The 23,002-nt window shown below is 42.1% G+C and overlaps 1 protein-coding gene across 2 annotated transcripts in view; it reads left to right on the forward strand.

Annotated features, from left to right (window-relative positions):
• FAF1 (Fas associated factor 1) overlaps window positions 1-23,002 on the forward strand; it is a 375,519-nt gene that overhangs the window by 339,838 nt on the left and 12,679 nt on the right. For both annotated transcript variants that reach the window (XM_040360508.1, XM_040360509.1), the window contains exon 18: window positions 11,806-12,021. In XM_040360508.1, the coding sequence (XP_040216442.1) occupies window positions 11,806-12,021 (216 nt within the window). The remainder of the gene's footprint in view (window positions 1-11,805; window positions 12,022-23,002) is intronic.

A 23,002-nucleotide genomic window follows, 5' to 3' on the forward strand; every position in this document is an offset into this window, starting at 1 on the left:
TAGAGCTGTAAAAACGCCAGAGGTTAAACGCTCAAATGCTACCGCAGCGTTTTTGAGCTCCAGCTCAAATAAAAAAAAAAAAACAATTAAAAAAAAAAAAATAAGATTGACAGGCGTTTTTAAGCTGTAAAAAAGGCTAAAGAAAGTGGCTGTAAAAACGTCCATGGAAATGAAGCCTTAATGTTTTCTGCTTTCTATTGTGAATAAAATATGGGTTTATGAGATTCGCAAATAATTTACATTGTGTTGTTATGTAGATTTTACACAGCGTTCCTATTTTTTGGGGAATTAGGGTTGTAAATCACTGACACCCTGCCTTCCATTTACATTGTCATCTAACACCAAAGAGCCAACATTTTAGGGCTGCATGGGTTCCCTTTATCAAGGAAGCATGTTACAGAATGTTTCATAAAGAAATTTTATGGCCCGTTTACATTTTTTCAGTTAGTCAGCTACATGCCCAAAAAAAAGTAGAGGGCTGTATTATTCTGTACAGAATGTAATGGGAGCTTAAAGAAAAAGCATTTGGACCATATGCTACCTCTATGTAACGGTCTATCTACTTATGGCTGACATCCTAATAAAAAAAGAAACTCATATGTGAAACACCTAGGGCTCTATTTATAAAGGGTTCCATCTATATTCTACAGCAACATAATTAAGGGATTATTTTACCTAAACGACAAATCGGAAAAAACTTTTTGCTCTCACCTATGTGCGTCAAAAGCAATAAAACATGCTAAAAATCAATATACATTAGTGGTGATACTAAAATGCTAATAAATGGAACAGCGCACAACACTTGAAAGCTACCAAATTTCCACAAAATATAAAAACAGTGCCGCACTATTTCAATGCATGCAAAATATACTGGAACCAGTAAATTAATAACATTGATAAACCCCTTTTGACGAAGTCGCCTTTTGATGTAACGCGTAGGGCGGAGCTTTTTTCTGCTTTGACTTGTCCTGGCAGTCAATCTGTCGGCTGGACACTACAGTGGTGATCCATAGGATGTATTTCCGCTCGGTGTAATTTTGAGCCTACTAACATCTATCATTGTAAGCATGCTTTTTTAAAGCTGTGGGAAAAATGGATTTGTTTTAATACCGAGAGCACTATCGGTGTTCCTCCTTTATGGGCAATATTTGAATTTTGAATGTTGGAGCTACCTTATCTGGAGTGGTTAAGAACAATAGAGTGCCAGTTACCTGAAGCTGATCCCAGCTCTTAAAGGGGGACCAGCGTGTTCAGACCTTTGTAATTTAAAGGTCCACTACAAAAGGTGAGCGGCCATCTTCTGTCAGTCTGGTAGTGCTTTCCTCTACTTTTACCTATTATCCACAGAGGAGTGAAGGTTTGAATTCACTATGTTATGAGGTGGACCTACACCTTGATGGAAGAGTTATCAATGTTGATTATTTTATTGGTTCCATTATATTTTTGACAAATTAAAATAGCGCAGCACTGTTTTGATAGTGTTATAATAGAGCAGTGGTCTCCTGAGTGCTGGATATGGCCCTTAGCTTGCCTTTATCCAGACCTTGGCATGCCATACCATCCACTGACCTCAATTAACGGGGGCACCATTCCTCCCAGAGACGCCAGGGATGGGGCACCATTCCTCCCAGAGAAGCCAGGGATGGAGCACCATTCCTCCCAGAGACGCCAGGGATGGAGCACCATTCCTCCCAGAGACGCCAGGGATGGAGCACCATTCCTCCCAGAGACGCCAGGGATGGGGCACCATTCCTCCCAGAGAAGCCAGTGATGGGGCACCATTCCTCCCAGAGACGCCAGTGATGGGGCACCATTCCTCCCAGAGACGCCAGTGATGGAGCACCATTCCTCCCAGAGACGCCAGTGATGGGGCACCATTCCTCCCAGAGACACCAGTGATGGGGCACCATTCCTCCCAGAGACGCCAGTGATGGGGCACCATTCCTCCCAGAGACGCCAGTGATGGGGCACCATTCCTCCCAGAGACGCCAGTGATGGGGCACCATTCCTCCCAGAGACGCCAGTGATGGGGCACCATTCCTCCCAGAGACGCCAGTGATGGGGCACCATTCCTCCCAGAGACGCCAGTGAATGGGGCACCATTCCTCCCAGAGACGCCAGTGAATGGGGATTCAATTCTTATCTTAAATATATACAATGGGGCACCATTTCTCCCATAGACACCAACAATAGAAAACTATTTCTTTCACTAAAACCAATGATGGGGCAGTGTTTGCTTTCACTGACACTATGGCATTTTCTAACCCTGACCCCTGTAATAGAGACCCCTGTAATAGAGAGATGTACCTATTGGCTGGTTCATTACACATAGGATGAAAATGATGTACACTTTAGATGGGCAGCAAGTCCAGTAAACCTTGGCTGTTGGAGTCGCATAGTGCATCCTTTAAAAATTGACCCCCTATAGTTAATGTGGAATTAACTGCACATTTTCCCTATTGCTTCTAGACCAAGTGACTAATATTCTTGGTATTGAATGATTTTAATTATGGGTGTGGTGGTAATTTTTCTATCCCATAAAACCAATGTGTTATTATGTACCTGCATAAAGTTCTGTATTTTCATCTTTTAAACCTGCACCAAGAGATCATTTTTTCTCTAATAAATCTCATGATTGTGTCTGGAATCACTGAGTCCGATTTGTGTAAACCTACTATACCCAGACGCATGCTAATGCTCGGCTGCTCAGATCCGTCTCCATTGTATACATGTATTTTCCTTTTGTAATTCTTTAGATCTAAAGCAATAGTTCCCAGTAAAACAAATAGGCATTCTGTGTTGACTGCATTCATTCTGCTATTCTGCTTTTCACTATAGAGCCGGCCTCACAATGCCTGTTTGGAAACTATATTTTCCTACAGAAGAAAAAAAAGAAAAATCAAACTCCAGTCTGGGTTTGCGAATGCGGCCGGACCTGCATTGTCTTTAACACAGTGTGCAGCAATGAAAATAATAGATATTTGCTTTGCAAAACAAAAGCGATTTTTTAACAATGCTGTTTATGAAAGAATGCTGTAGTTGAAGTTCAGGGATTACACATAATCTATTATTGTAGAGCTGTGTTTGCTTACATAGAGGGCTTTTTGTTCAGCGCATATATTTGAAATGTGCCTATTGATCTATTCACTGGAAGCCGCCTTCTCGTTTTTCTTTTTCGGCCCCTGTGGCGGCCGTTCAGATGCTGGAGTTATAAGCGTCTTCGCGTCATCTAATTGTTTTTTTTTCTTTCCAAGTTGGTCCACCGCCTCGGTATAGTCATTGTGAGGCTCTGTCCTGTGACAACGCCATTGGGGAACTGGCTACATTGGGGAAATAGGAATCCTTTGCACAAAGGGAAAGGGACTCTAATGAGCTACTGTTTATCCTTCTGCAATATAATTGAGGCAGCACAGTAAATAAAATAGCATCTGTTATTGCAGCCGGCAGGGAAATGTCAAAACAACAGAGAGAAACAGGTGCTTTAATAACAATGGAAAGGACAAATGAAAAGCGTGTGGACTTTGGATGAATTTTTCAGTGTAAAAATCGGTTGAATGTTCTGTATCGAATCCCGAATCCTAACTAAATCAATGCCCTTTACAAAGGGTTTGTTTTAAAAGGGGGGGGGGGGGTCCTTTGTGATGTGTAGATTTATTGTGATTGTTAAAAGACTGAAAAATGTAAGAAGCGATAGCTTTGCTCAAATGCATTGAAATAAAGTACAAACAAGCAAAGCTTTCACTTCTTACAGTTCAAGGTAAGTTAAAGTGGTAGTAAATGTATAAAAAACCTTGGGGGTCTGTAATGTCACGAATGCCCCCATCGCCTGTCAGATCCCATTTACTCAAATCAAAATCAGTGTAGCGCAACACCTAAACATATAAATAATAAAATATATATAATATACACTGTTTAAGGAACACTTTTTAATCAGAGTATAGCATCAAGTCAGTTAAACTCCTGGGATATTGATCTGGTCAGTTAAGTATCAGAGGGTGTTGTTAATCAGTCTTTGGTATTAATGAAATTAACAGGTGCACTAGCTGAGTAATGAGATGACCTCCAAAACAGGAATGGTTTTACAGGTAGAAGTAGGGTTGCCACCTCATCCCTTTAAAACTGAACACATATGAATTACACAGGTTCTGAGGCCAATTTAATGCAGGTAAGGCACCAAATGAGTCTAATTACCACCTTAATTAGCAACCTGTGTAATTAATATGTGTTCAGTTTTAAAGGGATGAGGTGGCAACCCTAGGTAGAAACCACTGACATGTTTTTCCCCTACTCCTCTTTTCTGACTGTTTTTCACTAGTTTTGCATTCGGCTAGGGTCAGTGTCACTACTGGTAGCGTGAGGCGATACCTGGACCCTGGAGAGGTTGCACAGGCAGTTCAACTCCTCCAGGATGACACATCAATACATGCCATTGCCCAAAGGTCACAAGAGCATGGAGGAGATTCCAGGAGACGGCAGTTACTCTAGGAGAGCTGAACAGGGCAGTAGAAGGTCCTTAACCCATCAGCAGGACCAGTATCTGCTCCTTTGTGCAAGGAGGTACATGATGAGCATTGCCAGAGCCCTACAAAATTACCTCCAGCAGGCCACTGGTGTGAATGTCTGACCAAACAATCAGAAACATACATCATTGGTGTGTCCTGAGGGCCCGGCATCCTCCTAGTGGGCCCCGTGCTTACTACCCGGCATGTGGAGCTCAATTGGCATTTGCAATTGAATACCAGAATTGTCCGGTCTGCCACTGGCACCCTGTGCTTTTCACAGATGAGAGCAGGTTCGCCCAGATGTGAAAGGGTCTGGAGAAGCCGAGGAGAATGTTATGCTGCCTGTAACATCGTTCAGCATGACTGGTTTGGTGGTGGGTCAGTGATGGTCTGGGGAGACATATCCATGGAGGGACACACAAACCTCTACAGGCTAGACAATAGCACTCTGACTGCCATTGGGTATTGGGATCCTTGGACCCATTGTCAGAACTTACTCTGGTGCAGTGGGTCCTGGGTTCCTCCTGGTGCACGACAATGCCCGACATCATGTGGCTAGAGTATGCAGCCAGTTCCTTGCGGATGAATTTATACCATTGAATGGCCCCCACGCTCACCTGATTTCAATCTAATGGAACACCTCTGGGACATTGTTTCAGTCCATCCGACACCGCCATATTTCACCTAAGTCTGCTCAGGAGCCTAGTGATGCCCTGATCCAGATCTGGGAGGAAATATCCCAGGACACCATCCATTGTCTCATTAGGAGCATGCCCTGACATTTTCAGGCATTGCATACAAGCACGTGGGTGCCATAAACAACCGAGTACCATTTTGGGTTGCTGCAATGAAATTTGGGCAAAATGGATTAACCTTTTGCATCGTTTTTTCAATTTGATTTTCGGGGTGTCTTTGAATTCAGCTCTCTGTAGGTTGATAATTCTCATTTCCATCAAATAATGTGGCATCTTTTCTTTCCTAATTTATTACCCAGTCCATATCAGTATAGATATCCAGCATGAGATTTTTTTCCCATTGAGAATCTAATCTGTTGCTTTAATTATTTTTGAGCAATATTCATACTAGCACATTATAACATTGCCTTGCAGGTGGCCCTTTTTTTTTTGCGTCAGACTTTACTACCGTTTTAACCACTTAAGGACCCCTTCGCGCAGATATATGTCGGTAGAATGGCACGGCTGGGCACATCAACGTACCTGTACGTTGCCCTGTATCGGTCTGAAGCGCCGCGGGACTCGTGGACCCGATCGCCGCTGGAGTCCCGCGATCGGTCCCCGGAGCTGAAGAACGGGGAGAGCTGTGTGTAAACACAGCTTCCCCGTTCTTCACTGTGGCGCCGTCATCGATCGTGTGTTCCCTTATATAGGGAATCACAATCGATGACGTCACACCTACAGCCACACCCCCCTACAGTTAGAAACACAGATGAGGTCATACATAACCCCATCAGCGCCCCCTTGTGGTTAACTCCCAAACTGCAATTGTCATTTTCACAGTAAACAATGCATTTTAAATGCATTTTTAGCTGTGAAAATGACAATGGTCCCAAAAATGTGTCAAAATTGTCCGAAGTGTCTGCCATAATGTCGCAGTCACGAAAAAATCGCTGATCGCCGCCATTGGTAGTAAAAAAATAAATTATGAAAATGCAATAAAACTATCTCCTATTTTGTAAACGCTATAAATTTTGCGCAAACCAACCGATAAACGCTTATTGCGATTTTTTTTTTTTACCAAAAATAGGTAGAAGAATACGTATCGGCCTAAACTGAGGGAAAAAAAATGTTTATATATTTTTGGGGGATATTTGTTATAGCAAAAAGTAAAAAATATTGCATTTTTTTCAAAATTGTCGCTCTATTTTTGTTTATAGCGCAAAAAATAAAAACCGCAGAGGTGATCAAATACCACAAAAGAAAGTTCTATATGTGGGAAAAAAAGTACGCCAATTTTGTTTGGGAGCCACGTCGCACGACCGCGCAATTGTCAGTTAAAGCGACGCAGTGTGGAATCGCAAAAACTGTCCGAGTCCTTTAGCTGCCTAAATATCCGGGTCTTAAGTGGTTAAAAAATGCCCCAAATGCAGGTCACTAATACCGTGCGTTTGCTGGCAGCGAATCCTATGTTGCAAAACGACTGTGCAGTCTGGTTACAGTGCCAAAATCGTTGCATTGCATGTCTTTTTGGTGCGATTTGAGCCCATTCAAAATTAATAGGCTCAAATCGCACTGCAGTGAATCGAACAGGAATGCAGTGCAGTTCTTGTGCGATTCACATGTGGTTCATAGAGTGAACCAAGCCTCAATCAGTATGTTGCCAGAGAACACTTGTTTGGTTGCGTTATGACCCACCACATAAATATTGGATCACCGCCTGTTTTAGATTGGGAAACTGTTGTCTAATATCTATGTGCCCCTTTATCTGTAGACGAGAAAACCCCTTTCATTGAGATGCTCCTTGATCATTTTGTTGCGGCTGCCTTTGTGGTTGTGGTACTTTTGAAACCGATTACAAGGCAGGCCAACAAACACTGCTGTCTTTGTTGATGGTGGAGCTGGAAAACAGACAAGGTGTTACCGCAGATGAGATGATGATTTACCAGTTTGCTGGAGGATCTGAGGGAGGTTTAACTTTTGGGCGATTGCTTTCTCGCCTATTCATCTTCAAAGGGAAGAGAATGACCTGCGTGAACCGAGGATAGAGAAGTAATTACACTTCCACTCTGAAGCCTCGTTAACCTTTCTGTCCTAACAATTTAATCAGGTGTCCTCTTGGGCAGGGCCATCTGATCTAATTGGAATTTGTAAAAAGGAGGATTTCTTTTCATTATCTGTGTTGCACGCTGTCATTAAGAGGAGAGAAATAAACAGATTTGTCACCTGGCACTCAAATGGCAGCGACAACATTATCTCAGGATCTCTTGACACCTGTCCCCAAATAATAAAGATCAGCAGTATCCAAAGCTTGCAGAGGACAATTACAAAGCACAAGATGACTCTGTAGCCTTCGTAATATAAAATATTGTGGCGTTTCTATCCCTTTGTGTAAAATGACAGGTAATGCTGATCTCCAGGATTCTAAATAAAAGCATTATTAGAAACTTCAAGTCCTACTAATATACATCTCGTGTTAAACATGTACCATGTCACTTGACGTACCCTAAAGTGATGTGGGTTTAGTGACACTTTAAAAGCCACATGGCAGCCAGGCTACTAGCAATTTGATTGAGAGGTTAGCAGTGGCAATCATCATGCTTAATAAAAGGTGGACTTTGGTTTTAATCTTTAACCACTTAAGCCCCGGACCATATTGCTTGTCAGACCAGAGCACTTTTTGCGATTCGGCACTGCGTCGCTTTAACTGACAATTGCGTGGTCGTGCGACGTGGCTCCCAAACAAACATTGGCGTCCTTTTTTTCCCCACAAATAGAGCTTTCTATTGGTTGTATTTGATTACCTCTGCGGTTTTGCGTTTTTGCGCTATAAACAAAATTAGAGCGCCAATTTTGAAAAAAAATGATATTTTTAACTTTTTACCATAATAAATATCACCCAAAAATATATAAAAAAACAATAAGCATTTGGTTTGCGCAAAAGTTATAGCGTTTACAAAATAGGGGGTAGTTTTATGGCTTTTCTATTAATATTTTTTTTTTTTTACTAGTAATGGCGGCGATCAGCGTTTTTTTTTTTTCGGTACTGTGACATTATGGCGGACACTTTTGACACATTTTTGGGACCATTGGCATTTTTATAGCGATCAGTGCTATAAAAATGCATTGATTACTATAAAAATTTCACTGGCAGGGAAGGGGTTAACACTAGGGGCAGGGAAGGGGTTAAGTATGTTCCCTGGGTGTGTTCTAACTGTAGGGGGGGTGGCCTCACTAGGGGAAATGACTGATCGCTGTTCATACATTGTATGAACAGACGGTCAGGCATTTCTCCCCCGACAAGACCGGGAGCTGTGTGTTTACACACACAGCTCCCGGTCCTCGCTCTGTAACGAGCAATCGCGGGTGCCTGGCGGTGATTGCAACTGCCGGGCACGGGAGTCGGGGACGAGCGCCGCTATTGGCTGCTGGGCGAGGTGACGTATAGCTACGTGCTCTCGCCCAGCAGAGCCGACCTGCCACCGTAAAACTGCGGCGGCTGGTCGGCAAGCAGTTAAAGTCAACCTCTTAACCTGCTTCAGAGGAAACCTTTGCAGAAAAAAACAAGTGGCTATCCTTCTGAAAATGCTAGGTGCTTGGTGGTCATGCTTATCCTCTGACTTCAGTTTTTTTTTGGGGTTACTGGCCTGGAACAAGTATGTAGACAGGGAAGTCCATGTTTATTTCTCTAGCACAAACCTGTGGCTTCTTCCAGTACCTTGCACTAGCTTCTGGAGTCTGCAGAGCAGGCATCTCCAGGTCAAGGCGCAAACATACCTTTTGTAATATGCAGTCGGCTGACAGAGCTTGCATGGTTCTCATGTGGTCAACCCCCAAACCGCCTTGTTAAACATTATAACATTTAATTAGGTAGATATTTCAGGGGACAGGTCAGATTGTGACCATAGAAGCACTGTTTGCCATTTCCATAAGAGTGTAGTAAGGCTTCCATGGTGCTCCAGAATGAAACCTTAAAAAGTATACAAGTCCTTGGATGTACCTGCACTACATTTTCATCACTAGTTCATACTGATGTAGAAAAACAGGTACAATGTAGAGCATACAAGCATAAAAAATGTGCTGATGATTGAGTTAGTTGATGACACCTTATATAAACTGTGGTAGCAGAATTTAGCAGCTGAAAGTGCTACCTTAGTAAAGGTTTTGAAGGGAGAACAGTTTTCCAATGTGTGAGAACCTCTCTTATGCCGCGTACACACCATCACTTTATGTGATGAAAAAAAACGACATTTTCTGTGAAGTAAAAAATGACGTTTTTGAAACTTCAATTTTCAAAGACGAAGTTGCCTACACACCATCGTTTTTTCACAATGCTCTAGCAAAGCGAGGTTACGTTCACCGCGTTTTTCCATTGAAGCTCGCTTCATAACTAGCTTCTGGGCATGCGCGGGTGTTTAAACGTCGTTTTTTGCTACACACGGTCAATTTCTGTGAAGTAAAAAACAACGTTTTGAAAAACGACACATATAATTGAAGCATGCTTCAATTTTTTTTTGTCGTTTTTCACAAGACATAAAACAACGTTTTCCCCCACACACGGTCATTTAAAGTGATGTTTTTAAAAACGTCGTTTTTTTTCATCACATAAAGTGATGGTGTGTACGCAGCATTAGACAATTGTCACAGTGTTTATTGAAAGATTTCCCCTCTATTCCTGTTCTGGTGGCATCTCTAAATTTTGGATTTACCCTTACTTTAATTCCTGGTGATATTGGTAATAAGGACAATTAAACAGACTGAGTCTCCCTAATGAGGACACACAGCTTTTTTTTAAATCTGACCGAGGTTCTTTTTATACTGCTTTAAAGGATAAGTTCACATTCGGGAACATTTTACACGTTCAAACAGTTTTTAGGGGCAAACCTGCTCCTGCAACCTCTCCCCCAAATCCTCCTTGTAATTGTGACAGCAGGCCCGGGGATCTTCTCCCTACGCCTGCTGCCACAATTTAAAAACCAATGTGGCCACGCAGAGTTCTGTGAATGAATGAACTAAAAGTACCGACTGCTTTTGCGGCTGTCAGCTTGTAGTTCTCAATGAACTACCAGAATGCTGGTAAATAGTTAATGGATTCTTCCCGTCATTCAGTAACTGCCTGCCCCGTACTAGGTATAGGCAAACAGCTACACAGACAATCTGCAGCAACCCAATATTGTGCCTGTGATCTGCTGATCGCAGGTGCAATGCTTTATAGGCTCTTGAAAAAAAATGATGGTAAATGCACTTTTTTTTCCTGCAAAATGTGCATTTATTATTATTTTTTTAATATATTTTTTTGAAAGTTACCCCTTAACCACTTAAGGACCGCCTCCTTCACATATACGTCGTCAGAATGGCACGGCTGGGCACATCCACGTACAGGTACATCCTGTACTTGTACCCAGCCATGGGTCGTGGGCGCGCTCCCGCGATCCGGTCGGAAGCACCGGGACCGCGGGTCCCGCGGACCCGATCGCCGCTGAAGTGCAGCGATCGGTCCCCGGAGCTGAAGAACGGGGAGAGCAGCGTGTAAACACGGCTTCTCCGTTCTTCACTGTGGCGGCTGCATCGATCGTGTGATCCCTTTTATAGGGAGACACGATCGATGACGTCAGACCTACAGCCACACCCCCCTACAGTTGTAAACACACACTAGGTGAAACGAAACTTCAGCGCCCCTTGTGGTTAACTCCCAAACTGCAACTGTCATTTTCACAATAAACAATGCAATTTAAATGCATTTTTTGCTGTGAAAATGACAATGGTCCCAAAAATGTGTCAAAATTGTCTAAAGTGTCCGCCATAATGTCGCAGTCACAAAAAAAAATCGCTGATCGCCGCCATAAGTAGTAAAAAAAAAAACAATTATAAAAATGCAATGAAACTATCCCATATTTTGTAAACGCTATAAATTTTGCGCAAACCAACCGATAAACGCTTATTGCGTTTTTTTTATTTTTTTTACCAAAAATAGGTTGAAGAATACGTATTGGCCTAAACTGAGGAAAACAAAAATGTATATATGTTTTTGGGGGATATTTATTATAGCAAAAAGTAAAAAATATTGCATTTTTTTCAAAATTGTTTCTCTTTCATTTTTTTTAGCGCAAAAAATAAAAACCGCAGAGGTGATCAAATACCACCAAAAGAAAGCTCAATTTGTGGGGGAAAAAAGGACGCCAATTTTGTTTGGGAGCCACGTCGCACGACCGCGCAATTGTCTGTTAAAGCAACGCAGTGCCGAATTGTAAAAACCCCTTGGGTCATTTAGCAGCATATTGGTCCGGTCCTTAAGTGGTTAAGGCTAAACCACTGTGTTAGAATTCAGGCAGACATTCAGATTTTTTCTATGCAATTGTGGCCATCTGTCCATCCAGAGCTATCGGTTTGTAGAGGAGTCGGCCTTAAATGTAGGGCATTTTTTTTTTTTTAAATGTTATCAAATTGTTGTTGATCATTTTTTTAAGATGTGGTGCTTTGGCTTCTGTGGTCCTGTGCGTTGTGAATATGTCAAGTATGATATTTTTTTTTTCCTTCCCCCAAAGTGGTGCAAACCATTAGCAATGTGTGTCAGTTTTTGTTACAAGTGAACTCATGGTGTCCTTTTTAACCTTTTTTTCCTATACCAGGCAATCAGACTTTCTTTAGAACAGTCCCTTCCGCCAGAGCCAGAAGAGGAGCATAGTGAACCACAAAGCAAACTACGCATCAGAACACCAAGTGGGGAGTTTATCGAGAGGCGTTTTCTCAGCTCCGGCCCCTTACAGGTGCTTTTCAACTTTGTAGCATCCAAAGGATTCCCCTGCTCTGAGTACAAAATTCTCAGCACCTTTCCTCGAAGAGATGTGAGTATCCCCTTTTAAAGAACCTGCAGCTACTATGCTCTGTCATTCCTCATTACTACTTAACTGACCGAGCACCAAGGTTAAGAATGCGTTCATTGAAAGGGGACATATAAAGGCTATACAAAAAAAGTGCATTCTTTTAACATTAATACATCACTCAAAACTCACAGTTCACCCTTCACAGTGATTTGTATAATTGGAGGGCCTTTATTATTGGTACAGTAAAATATTTTTTAGCTGGACAAAGGTAGGACAGTCATCATATTTTGTCAGCATTTGGTACAAGCAGCTCAGTTTTAAGGAATAAAATATACACTGATCACATTCAACACCAGGTCCATACCAAATTATTATTTTTTTTTTTTTCATGCTATTTGGTCAAAATAATTCCAAATGGTTGAGTTCAAAACCATTGCACAGAGCAGGTACCGTAAGTATAACAAGTTGGTGTTTTTTTTTATTTTTTTTATTTTTTTTTTATTAACCTTTAACCACTTCCAGACCGCCGCATGTATATGTACGTCGGCAGAATGGCACGTACAGACCTGGGTCGGGTTCCCGCGGGGAGCGATCCGGGACGACGGCGCGGCTACTCGTTTATAGCCGCCCCATCGCGATTGCTCCCTGGAGCTGAAGAACGGGAGAGCCGTGTGTAAACACGGCTTCCCCGTGCTTCACTGTGGCGGCTGCATCGATCGAGTCATCCCTTTTATAGGGAGACTCGATCGATGACGTCAGTCCTACAGCCACACCCCCCTACAGTTGTAAACACACACTAGGTGAACCCTAACTCCTACAGCGCCCCCTGTGGTTAACTCCCAAACTGCAACTGTCATTTTCACAATAAACAATGCAATTTAAATGCATTTTTTGCTGTGAAAATGACAATTGTCCCAAAAATGTGTCAAAATTGTCCGAAGTGTCCGCCATAATGTCACAGTCCCGAAAAAAATCACTGATCGCCGCCATTAGTAGTAAAAAAATAAAATAAAACTATCCCCTATTTTGTAAACGCTATAAATTTTGCGCAAACCAATCGATAAACGCTTATTGCGATATTTTTTTTACCAAAAATAGGTAGAAGAATACGTATCGGCCTAAACTGAGGGAAAAAAAAAATTATATATGTTTTTGGGGGATATTTATTATAGCAAAAAGTAAATAATATTGAATTTTTTTCAAAATTGTCGCTCTATTTTTGTTTATAGCGCAAAAAATAAAAAACGCACAGGTGATCAAATACCACCAAAAGAAAGCTCTATTTGTGGGGAAAAAAGGACGCCAATTTTGTTTGGGAGCCACGTCGCACGACCGCGCAATTGTCTGTTAAAGCGACGCAGTGCCGAATTGTAAAAACCCCTTGGGTCATTTAGCAGCATATTGGTCCGGTCCTTAAGTGGTTAATGTCACTTTAAGTGGTCTGTTGATCCTAGAAAAAGTCCCCCCCTCATAGCACAACCCCCCCCCCCCTTCTAGCACAACCCTTCCCAATTACCTTTTCCTAGCACAAATCTTCCCACCCAACCACATCCCCAGCAGCATAGAGGTGGAGAGAGTCGGGAGGAAGTGTGGACTGTTCTCTCCCCTCCCCCTTTTTCCTTCTGTCTGCATACAGGAGATGACACAGAACTCCAGATTTTTCAGAGTTTAATTACTGGCCCCACCCACAATTATTGCTGCCTGGACATGAGCAGTCTGGAGAGGAGATAGGGGGAAGTAATCAAGCCCTATGCAGCCCGATCTGAGAGTATTCTATAACTCCTGTGTACAGAGAGGAGGGAGAGAGCACAGCCCACACCTCCTCCTGCCTCTCTAGTGCTCTCACTACTTCTGTTGGCAACGCAATGAAGCTTTGTGAGCCACCCAACCGGTTCTTGGCAAACAACTACCTCATTGGTTGATAAGACACAGGCAGACAGCCCACACAGCATTCTGAGATGCCTACAGAAATAGTGAGAATAGGAGAGAGCCGGCTGTGCTCTCTCCCTCCTCTCTGTACACAGGAGTTACCAAAGATACGCTTTCAGATTGGACTCTACAGGTTTTATGTCACCCTGGTTGAAAAACACTGGCATAGGCAACGTGTCCCTCTCCATGTTTGCTGGCCTTTGAAGCTAAAGAATAATTGTGCTTACAAAACAGACAACATGCTGTGAGATGTGCTTCAGTTTTTATTTTTTTGCTGAAATAATCACAGGACAAAAGGGGTGTGGCGTGTGTACAAAAAGTTGTCATTGGTTATGTGTGTCGAGGGTAAAAGAATACCTAAATATGTCCCTGACTCTTGATAAATAACATAGAAGCCTTTGTTAAATATGATCTTGTATTGCAAGCATACTAAATATTCTTTACAATTGTCTTTTTACATTTCTCACACCTGTATGCCTTGCCTAAGCTTTCTCATTCATTGTTTCGGTTGGGAAATGTTCAGAATGCTACAGGAGAACCCAATACATAAGGAGTTCTATTACCCTTAAAGTCTCAAAGTAAACCCAGGATCTGGAGCGTAATTGTACAATACTGGATTTCAAAAGCACTGAGCCCCCCCCCCCCCCCCCCCCTTTACCACCGTTATCCTATTTGTACATGCCTTATGGTGTAAATATACATTGCCATGTTATATTATGTGAGTGAAATTAGCGGTGGTTTGAGATGATTTTAGTGAAATACATTTTCTATTTTTGTATGCACCTCTTACAGGTTTTATACATATATAATAGTGCAAGATTGTGTTTTGGTGCTGTAGTAAGTAGCTTGGATAAAGGAAAGTTGGGGGATCCTCACTGCATTTTATAAGGCATGTGTTTTCAACAGCCATAGATATGCCTGGAACTGTTGTAATGTCTTCATCTTTGGGAAATACCAACAGTTACAGCCAACAATATTACATTTTATACAAGCAAGAAATGTTCAAAGGTTTATTGTCATGTGAACAAACTACAAGTACTCAGTACAATTAAAAGCTTCCTTGTGTACATTATCGGTGTAAAACAAACTTTCTAAAGAAAGGGCCAGTTTTCTTTCCTTCAGACAATCTTTGGTATTAAGGAGAGAAATATTTGATGTCAGTGGTAGGAAAAGAGCCCCATTTTGGTGTCAGTGGAAGGAATAGTACCTGATCATTGGTGTCGGTGCAAGGAATCCTGCCCCCATCATTGGTGTCAGTGGAAGGAATAGTGCCCCCAGCATTGGTGTCAGTGGAAGGAATAGTGCCCTCAGCATTGGTGTAAGTGGAAGGAATAGTGCCCCCAATCATTGGTGTTGGTGAAAGGAATAGTACCTGATCATTGGTGTCGATGGAAGGAATCGTGCCCCCTTTATTGGTGTCAGTGGAAGGGATAGTGTCACCATCATTGGTGTCAGTAGACGGAATAGTGCCCTCATCATTGGTGTCAGTGGAAGGGATAGTGTCCCCATCATTGATGTCAGTTTAACGAATAGTGCCCAATCATTGGTGTCAATGGACGGAATGTTGACCGATTGTTGGTGTCAGTAGCATGAATAATGCCTCAATGGCTGGATAAAGGCAAGCAAAGGGCCACAGTTTGGAGACCACTAGTCCAAACCAAGAGTAGAAAACACGAATAGTATAGACAAACTGTATCCTAAATAAAAACAATAAATCTATATAAAACAAAAACTAAACATAAATAAGAAAAATACCACAAAATTTTATCTGTTTAGGTTTTTTTTTTTTTTACAGTGAGAAGGGGTTAAGCTTTGGAATGTTTTACAATTTGAGGGTAGTAAGGGCAAAATACAGTTTTAGCATTTTAAAAAGGACTGGATGATTTTCTGGTAACTAATATCTAAAGATTGTATTTCTAAATCCTATTAAAGTGAAACTAAAGTCTGCAAATACCTCTGCTCCATCTATGCAACATCTGTGAGCCAATGTACCAATGTCATCTCCCAAGCTTCACCCAGGTGTGAGGTTCTCAACTGTCTTGATTGGCTGGTGTAATTCTTGCGCAAGTCCCACAAATGTGGACTGCAGTTGATTCATCCTGGCAGAAGACGGAATTGCACATTGTGCTGCGCATGCATGTGTCGGTGTACAATACAAAGAATATTGAAAGGATAAGATACGTTTCTGTTCATAATGAGCTGACTGCCTGGAGAGGAGTGAAGGTGCGGCACAAAAGGGTCTTATAAAGGACTGTTCTAGATATACACAACTTGAATTTTGTGCAATTCCTGGCTAATATTTGTGCCTTGGGTGAACCTGTCGGCACTCTCTTGATAAACTGACAACTGAAACTTGATAAAAAATTGAAGGCAGCAGGTGGAAAATTCTCGCCTGAACAGTGACTGCATCCAATCATATGCAGTCACTGCTTGTGTATTGTGACAGCCACGACTGCCGTTATCTGTGTACAAATGCAGGAAGAGATTCCTCCATCCACGTTCTTTATTGTGGATGAGGGAAATCAAGCAGTTAATTTTGTTTAGCCCATGGAGCTGAACAAGAAAAATATGGCCATGTATGACTAGCTTAATCACTTCAGCTCCGGAAGTTTTAACACCCTTCACGACGAGCCATTTTCTGCAATGCGACACTGCTTAGAAAAAACACAGAATATCTATCTGCCCTTGTCACAGAACGGCGATCTGCCTGGTTTACATAGGCAGTCCGCCGTTCTGCCTCTCTTGGAAACAATCGGCGGGTCCTGGCAGACATTGGCTCCCACTGTGTCCAATCACAGAGGAAGCAGGTCGCCAGCAAGACCCGGAAGTGCAAAATCACGTACCTGTACATGATTTTGCACAATGATGTCGCCTTGCCACCATATGTGTACTGTATACAGTTCGGCAAACGGTTAAAGCAGTAGTGGACTCTCAATTCTTTACTGCCAAGGTAGCTGCCATCTTAAGCCTTGTACACACTACCAGTTGGGGTCAGAACACACCTGGAGCCGGTCGTCATACCTTTTTTGGTCATGAGCCTTTGACAGAAGCTGGCCGAACGGCTGGCTTCTTTTAGATCAGCTGCCGTACACACGGGCTGAATGTCAGCTTTTTTCTCTTCAATTGGCCAACATTAGGCTCCTGTGTACTAGGCCTTAGCCACTGATTGATCTGCAGTTGCCATGGTGCTTTACATGTGATCAGTTATGACACCAGCCATTTGGTGGCTTGACAGTTGAGAGCACAGTTGGTAGAACGTTAAATTGGTGGGGTTGATTCCATTTTACGACCCTTATGAATGCTTATCACTATTCTTCGCTTTTCTAAAGGAAGAAAAAGCAACAAGCCAAATGTATATAAATGGTGGACTCTGATTCTAGGCTTATTTTTTTTTAGAGCAGGTTTAAAAGAAAACATAAAATCAGAACTCCGTCTATACTCCATGGCCCAGATTCACGTAGATCGGCGCATCTTTGAGCGGGCGTAACGTATCCTATTTACGTTACGCCTCCGTAACTTAGACAGGCAAGTGCAGTATTCTCAAAGCACTTGCTCAGTTAGTTGCCGCGGGGCGTAGCGTAAATAGGTCGGCGTAAGCCCGCCTAATTCAAATGTGGAACAGGGGGGCGTGTTTTATGTAAATGTTATATGACCTGACGTGATTGACGTTTTTAACGAACGGCGCATGCGCCGTCCGTGGACATATTCCAGTGTGCATTGCTCCAAATACGCCACAAGGACGTATTGGTTTTGACGTGAACGTAAATTACGTCCAGCCCCATTCACGGACGACTTACGCAAACAACGTAAAATATTCAAAATTCGACGCGGGAATGACGTCCATACTTAACATTGGTACGCCGCATGTACGCCTCATATAGCAGGGGTAACTTTACGCTGGGAAAAGCCTAACGTAAACGGCGTATCTGTACTGCGTCGGCCGGGCGTACGTTCGTGAATTTGCGTATCTAGCTGATTTACATATTTCTAGGCGTAAATCAGCATACACGCCCCTAGCGGCCAGCGTAAATATGCAGTTAAGATCCGACGGCGTAAGAGACTTACGCCGGTCGGATCTATAATACAAATCTATGCTTAACTGATTCTACGAATCAGGCGCATAGATACGACGGCTCCGACTCAGAGATACAACGGCGTATCTGGAGATACGCCGTCGTATCTCCTTTGAGAATCTGGGCCCATGAGTTTGAAGAAAAGAGATTTTCACCTATGCTAGCCAATCATATTTAACCCTGCATTGTAAACTGAGTTTTGGGGAATGAAATGTAGACTTGGATGCTAAACTAGTTGTTTGCAACCCTAGTTGTTTGCCACATCACCTCTTCACCATCTCAGTCCTGACACCATGGGATGTTCTTAAGCTCCAGAAGAAGCTGCTATTTTTTTGTTATTGTTAACATCAGAAATCTTTATTTATTGTGCTCCTTAGCAGCTGTCCAAGCGCTAAAATAGCATGTTGAATATGGTGTTAGAATAGTTACCCGCCAGCCTCTAACGTGAGCAGAGTTGGGGAGGGTAAGGGATGAGAGATGGCTTTGCAATTTTGAATCTGTAGAAATTGTCTTTTATATTTAAACTTTCAAGCTATTCATATTGTAGGTTAAATGCATTGGTAAAAACATCTTTAACATACTCTATCCAGCAGAGTGAAGTGGTGTCATTATAGATGGAAGAGGTCTAACAAGGGATTTATTTAATAAAGTTGGATTTGGGTAGAGCAGATGCCTGGCTAATCTGACTCGTGTCTGACCTGCCCACTTCTCTGCTTTATATGAACAGCGACGTCAGTTTGGATGAGGGGAAGCGACTCATTTGTAGATCATTTTATTAATAAACTGTGTACAAAATATTTACAAGCTGCATACAGAACCGAACACCGGGGGCTTAAAAATGACTAATACAGCTGAAGCTCCGAGATGTCTCTGTAATATATTCTAATCTCCTTAGAGCCGGCGATAATTAAACTGGAAAGAATACAATTTCCAGCAGGCCAGGAACTGCAAGTACTTATTGGGAGATTATATAGGATGACTTAACCCCTCCTGCACAATGGTACAGAAGCTAATTTAAAGTGGACCTATCAATAACATTCAGTGTTCACATCAATCAAGTCAGCAGAACCAAAACTACATTTTTGGGGAAAAAGAAGTACTTCTTGCATGCCATGAAAAATAAAAGATCGAGAGGTTACATATGTAAAATAAACAGGTCTATATCACCTGATTTCTGGAAATCATAAACATGTCCGGTGTCATTACAGTAAGGCAATTGTACATCAATACTTAGCAAGAAGCAGAGTCTGCTTATGTATTGGGCAATGTGGCTGCCCCACGTATTTATATCTTTACAAACTAGAGCAAAAACCACAATTCTGTTACGCATTAACAGACACCATTGTTATTTACATTGTGCTGATTTAACTCGCATATATAATTAAAACATATATTTTTCCATATAACATGGCAATCTAATTTCTTAAGTAATGCACATACTCTCTTGATTTATCCACTCCTTTTGCTCCATATGTTGGTGTGGCATATAGCTATTCAGCATACTTTGCCTTGCCCTGCTCTATGGACTGCTAAGCAACATTACCTAATTGACCCCCCACCCACTTTCCTGTAAGCCCACGTAAGGCAACTTTGAGAAATAATTAAAAAATAAGGGTCGGCTTATGGTACCTTAAGCAAAATATTTTAGTCCCGCAGACAGTGGTTTCTTGCAGAGCTACACCAAAAATAATCTTTGAAAATTTAATACTTTAATATGTGTTAATTGCCTGCGTCCCCACCTACGCGTTGTGGTTCCACCTCCCCGCTTTAAGCAGAGGTACAGTAGTGATACTGGTGGAACCACAGCATGTAGTGGGGGTGTAAGCATCCAACATACCCCAAAGTGTCAGATGCTAAAAGATTCCCTTTGCTGCAAAGCAAATATCAGAATTCCTGGTGGCAGGATTGGTGGGTGTTATTTCTTGCCATTTACATATTGGCTAAAAAAAAATTTAGCCACTGGAGTGCTTTGTCTTTTAAGGTTTTGAAGATATACTTGGAGATCTGCATTATGTAACAAATGTTTTGTGAGAGAACACTTTAGGAGTCTTTTTTGCATAATATACGATTAGATTTTATATGGAGGGCAAGCTCAACTGGTATTGGAAGTGTGAAACAAAGAGAACTGAGACTTTTATTGTAGTTTACAAAGTATTTACAATCTAAAACCAGTTGTTTTATTTATACTGTACAGGGTAGATTCAGGTAGGGAGCGCGTATTTGTGTGCGGGCGTAACGTATCCTATTTACGCTACGCCTCCGCAACTTTGACAGGCAAGTGCAGTATTCACAAAGCAAAGTTGCGGCAGCGTAGCGTAAATAGGCCGGCGTAAGCCCGCCTAATTTAAATGTGGAAGATGTGGGCGTGTTTTATGTTAATTTATTGTGACCCCACGTAAATGACGCTTTTTCCGAACGGCGCATGCGCCGTCCGTGAAAGTATCCCAGTGCGCATGCTCCAAATTAACCCACAAAAAGCCAATGCTTTTGACGTGAACGTAAATTACGCACAGCCCTATTCGCGAACGACTTACGCAAACAACGGAAAATTTGACGCTGGCCCGACATCCATACTTAACATTGGCTGCGCCTCATATAGCAGGGGTAACTTTACGCCAGAAAGAGCCTTACGTAAACGGCCTATCTGTACTGCGACAGCCGGGCGACGTTCGTGAATAGGCGTATCTATTAGATTTACATATTCTAGACGTAAATCGGCGTACACGCCCCTAGCGGCCAGCGTAAATATGCAGTTAAGATACGACGGCGTAGGAGACTTACGCCTGTCGTATCTTAGCAACATTTAAGCGTATCTCAGTTTGAGCATACAATTAAAGTTGCGACGGCGCGGATTCGGACTTACGACAGGCGTATCTACAGATACGCCCGTCGTAAGTCTTTCTGAATCTGGGCCTACATGTCTTAAAATAGCTAGTTCCAAATAAAATCCCTTAAAAACATGGGATGCCGTTATTCTTGAATATTGCAACAATGAGCACCCTCCATTTGTCCACCCCTACCATTATCACTGAACAGGTATACAGTTCTATGTCCATCAAAATGTGTGTGTGTGATATATATATATATATATATATATATATATATCCATGTCTATATAGATGTAGATCTATATATAAAAAGATAGATAACAGGTACTTTGATGGCACTGTCAATTTACACAGCACATACATACATACCCCAAAGTACCCTGTCCCCATGTTGATAAGGACAGGGCCTCTTCCCGACAACCCTGGCAGTTGGTTTCGGTCTGCGGGCGGGGTGCTTATCGGAATCTGGGAGCCCTCTTTAATAAGGGGGTCCCCAGTTACCGCCCCCCTACCCTAGGTGAATGAATATGGGGTACATCGTACCCCTACCCATTCACCTGGAGGAAAAGTGTAAAAGAAAATAAACACAATGCAGGGTTTTAAAATGTATTAGTCAGCTCCAGGGGTCTTTTCCGCTCTCCGGGGGGGGTCTTCTCCGCTGTCGTCTCGGCGCTCCCCAGTTCTTCTCCCACTCGCTCTCCGGTGCCGCCTTCGGGCCTGGCCGCCGCTATCTTCTTTTTAGCTCTATTGCTAGCGGCGGCGCAGCGCGCTCTTCTTTGCCGTCTTCTTCTTTTATGCTTATGTTGACGCGACGCTTCTACAAAATTTGTAGATTAAAATATCCCCTCTAACAAAGGTTTATAGAAACTAGAGGAACAAAAATAGTTAAGCATAGTTGGCATTTTTAGATCATTCTACTGCCCAGGAATTTCATATTCGATAATTACTTTTTTGGCATCTATTCCATTAGATTTATATTTTACAAGATGCATAAAATTGTGTATCGCCTTAAATTCATACTGTCTTGGTAAACCTGATCTGGTTAAACTTTCAAGAGCTATCCTGCAGTCTTTTACTGTATCTGCTCTGCCTTACACAAACTTCTGCTCAACCCATATGGCAGAATAGGAAGAGGTGCAAGTCACTTAAGGTAATCCCACTGATGAAAGAATTGCTTAATCATTTCAAACCAGTTTGTTTTGTTCAGTATGGTGTGATCTGCTTAAATCCGTTTAATTGGCCACTTCCAACAAACAAGTGAGATAACATTCTTGCAGCCAAGTAACCGTGAAATAGGAGGAAAGCAAAACTCTTGCTACTTGTAGAAATGTTGATCCTTCTCACATTGATTGGTTTTTAAGGTGTACCTGTCACTTCAATGGGAAGCAGGTAATTAGTAGACTTAACAAATGTCGAATTTGACAATCCATGTACTCTCATGTGAAGAAGTAAGTACACCCCATGCAAATTGTTGACTTTTTCAACATATTTGAACAGACAAACATTAATTCTTGATTGAAATGCTGCCTACCAATAAAGGTAAACAAATTACATAAAATTTACATGGTGTATTTATTTTCGTGATCTAAATTTAATGAAAGGTTTATCTCATGGAAAAAGTAGTTATACTCCTACATTTACCACTACTTCAAATCCATTAAATTAGAACCCAGTGTTCCAGATTAGATGTCAATGATTAGAACCTCCTTATGGATTATGCAGTTGAAACAGGCCTTATTTAAACCTCACTCATCTAGGGCCTGGTGTTCTCCTTGCTATTAACATGTGTGGTGTCTTCATTCCAAGATCAATAGAGCCCTCTAAGGTGCTCAGAAGAATGTGGTTTACAGACATTTTCATACTTCTAAAGGGTGAGCCTTGGCCTATTCCAAACAGACTGGACTTACTGGCCCTAGGCCCTCCTGTTCCATCCTGCTTCTTGGTCATTGGCTTTAATGACATGGGTGTTGACCCCCAAGTCGTAAAAGATAGTAGTATCTCAGACTCCGTCATTCCCACTTTAAGAGCAAGAAAATCTAACTCCCACAAGATTTACTTGCATTATGGACTATTTTCAGCCTGGTCGTAACCATTATCTGCCCTAAGTGCCCTCAAGGGACATGTTTCTGCCCTATTCCTCTTTTCTTGCAATATATCTAGACTTGTATACAG

Source organism: Rana temporaria, chromosome 7 (assembly GCF_905171775.1).
Source record: "Rana temporaria chromosome 7, aRanTem1.1, whole genome shotgun sequence".
In the NCBI taxonomy this organism is placed as follows: Eukaryota; Metazoa; Chordata; class Amphibia; order Anura; family Ranidae; genus Rana; species Rana temporaria.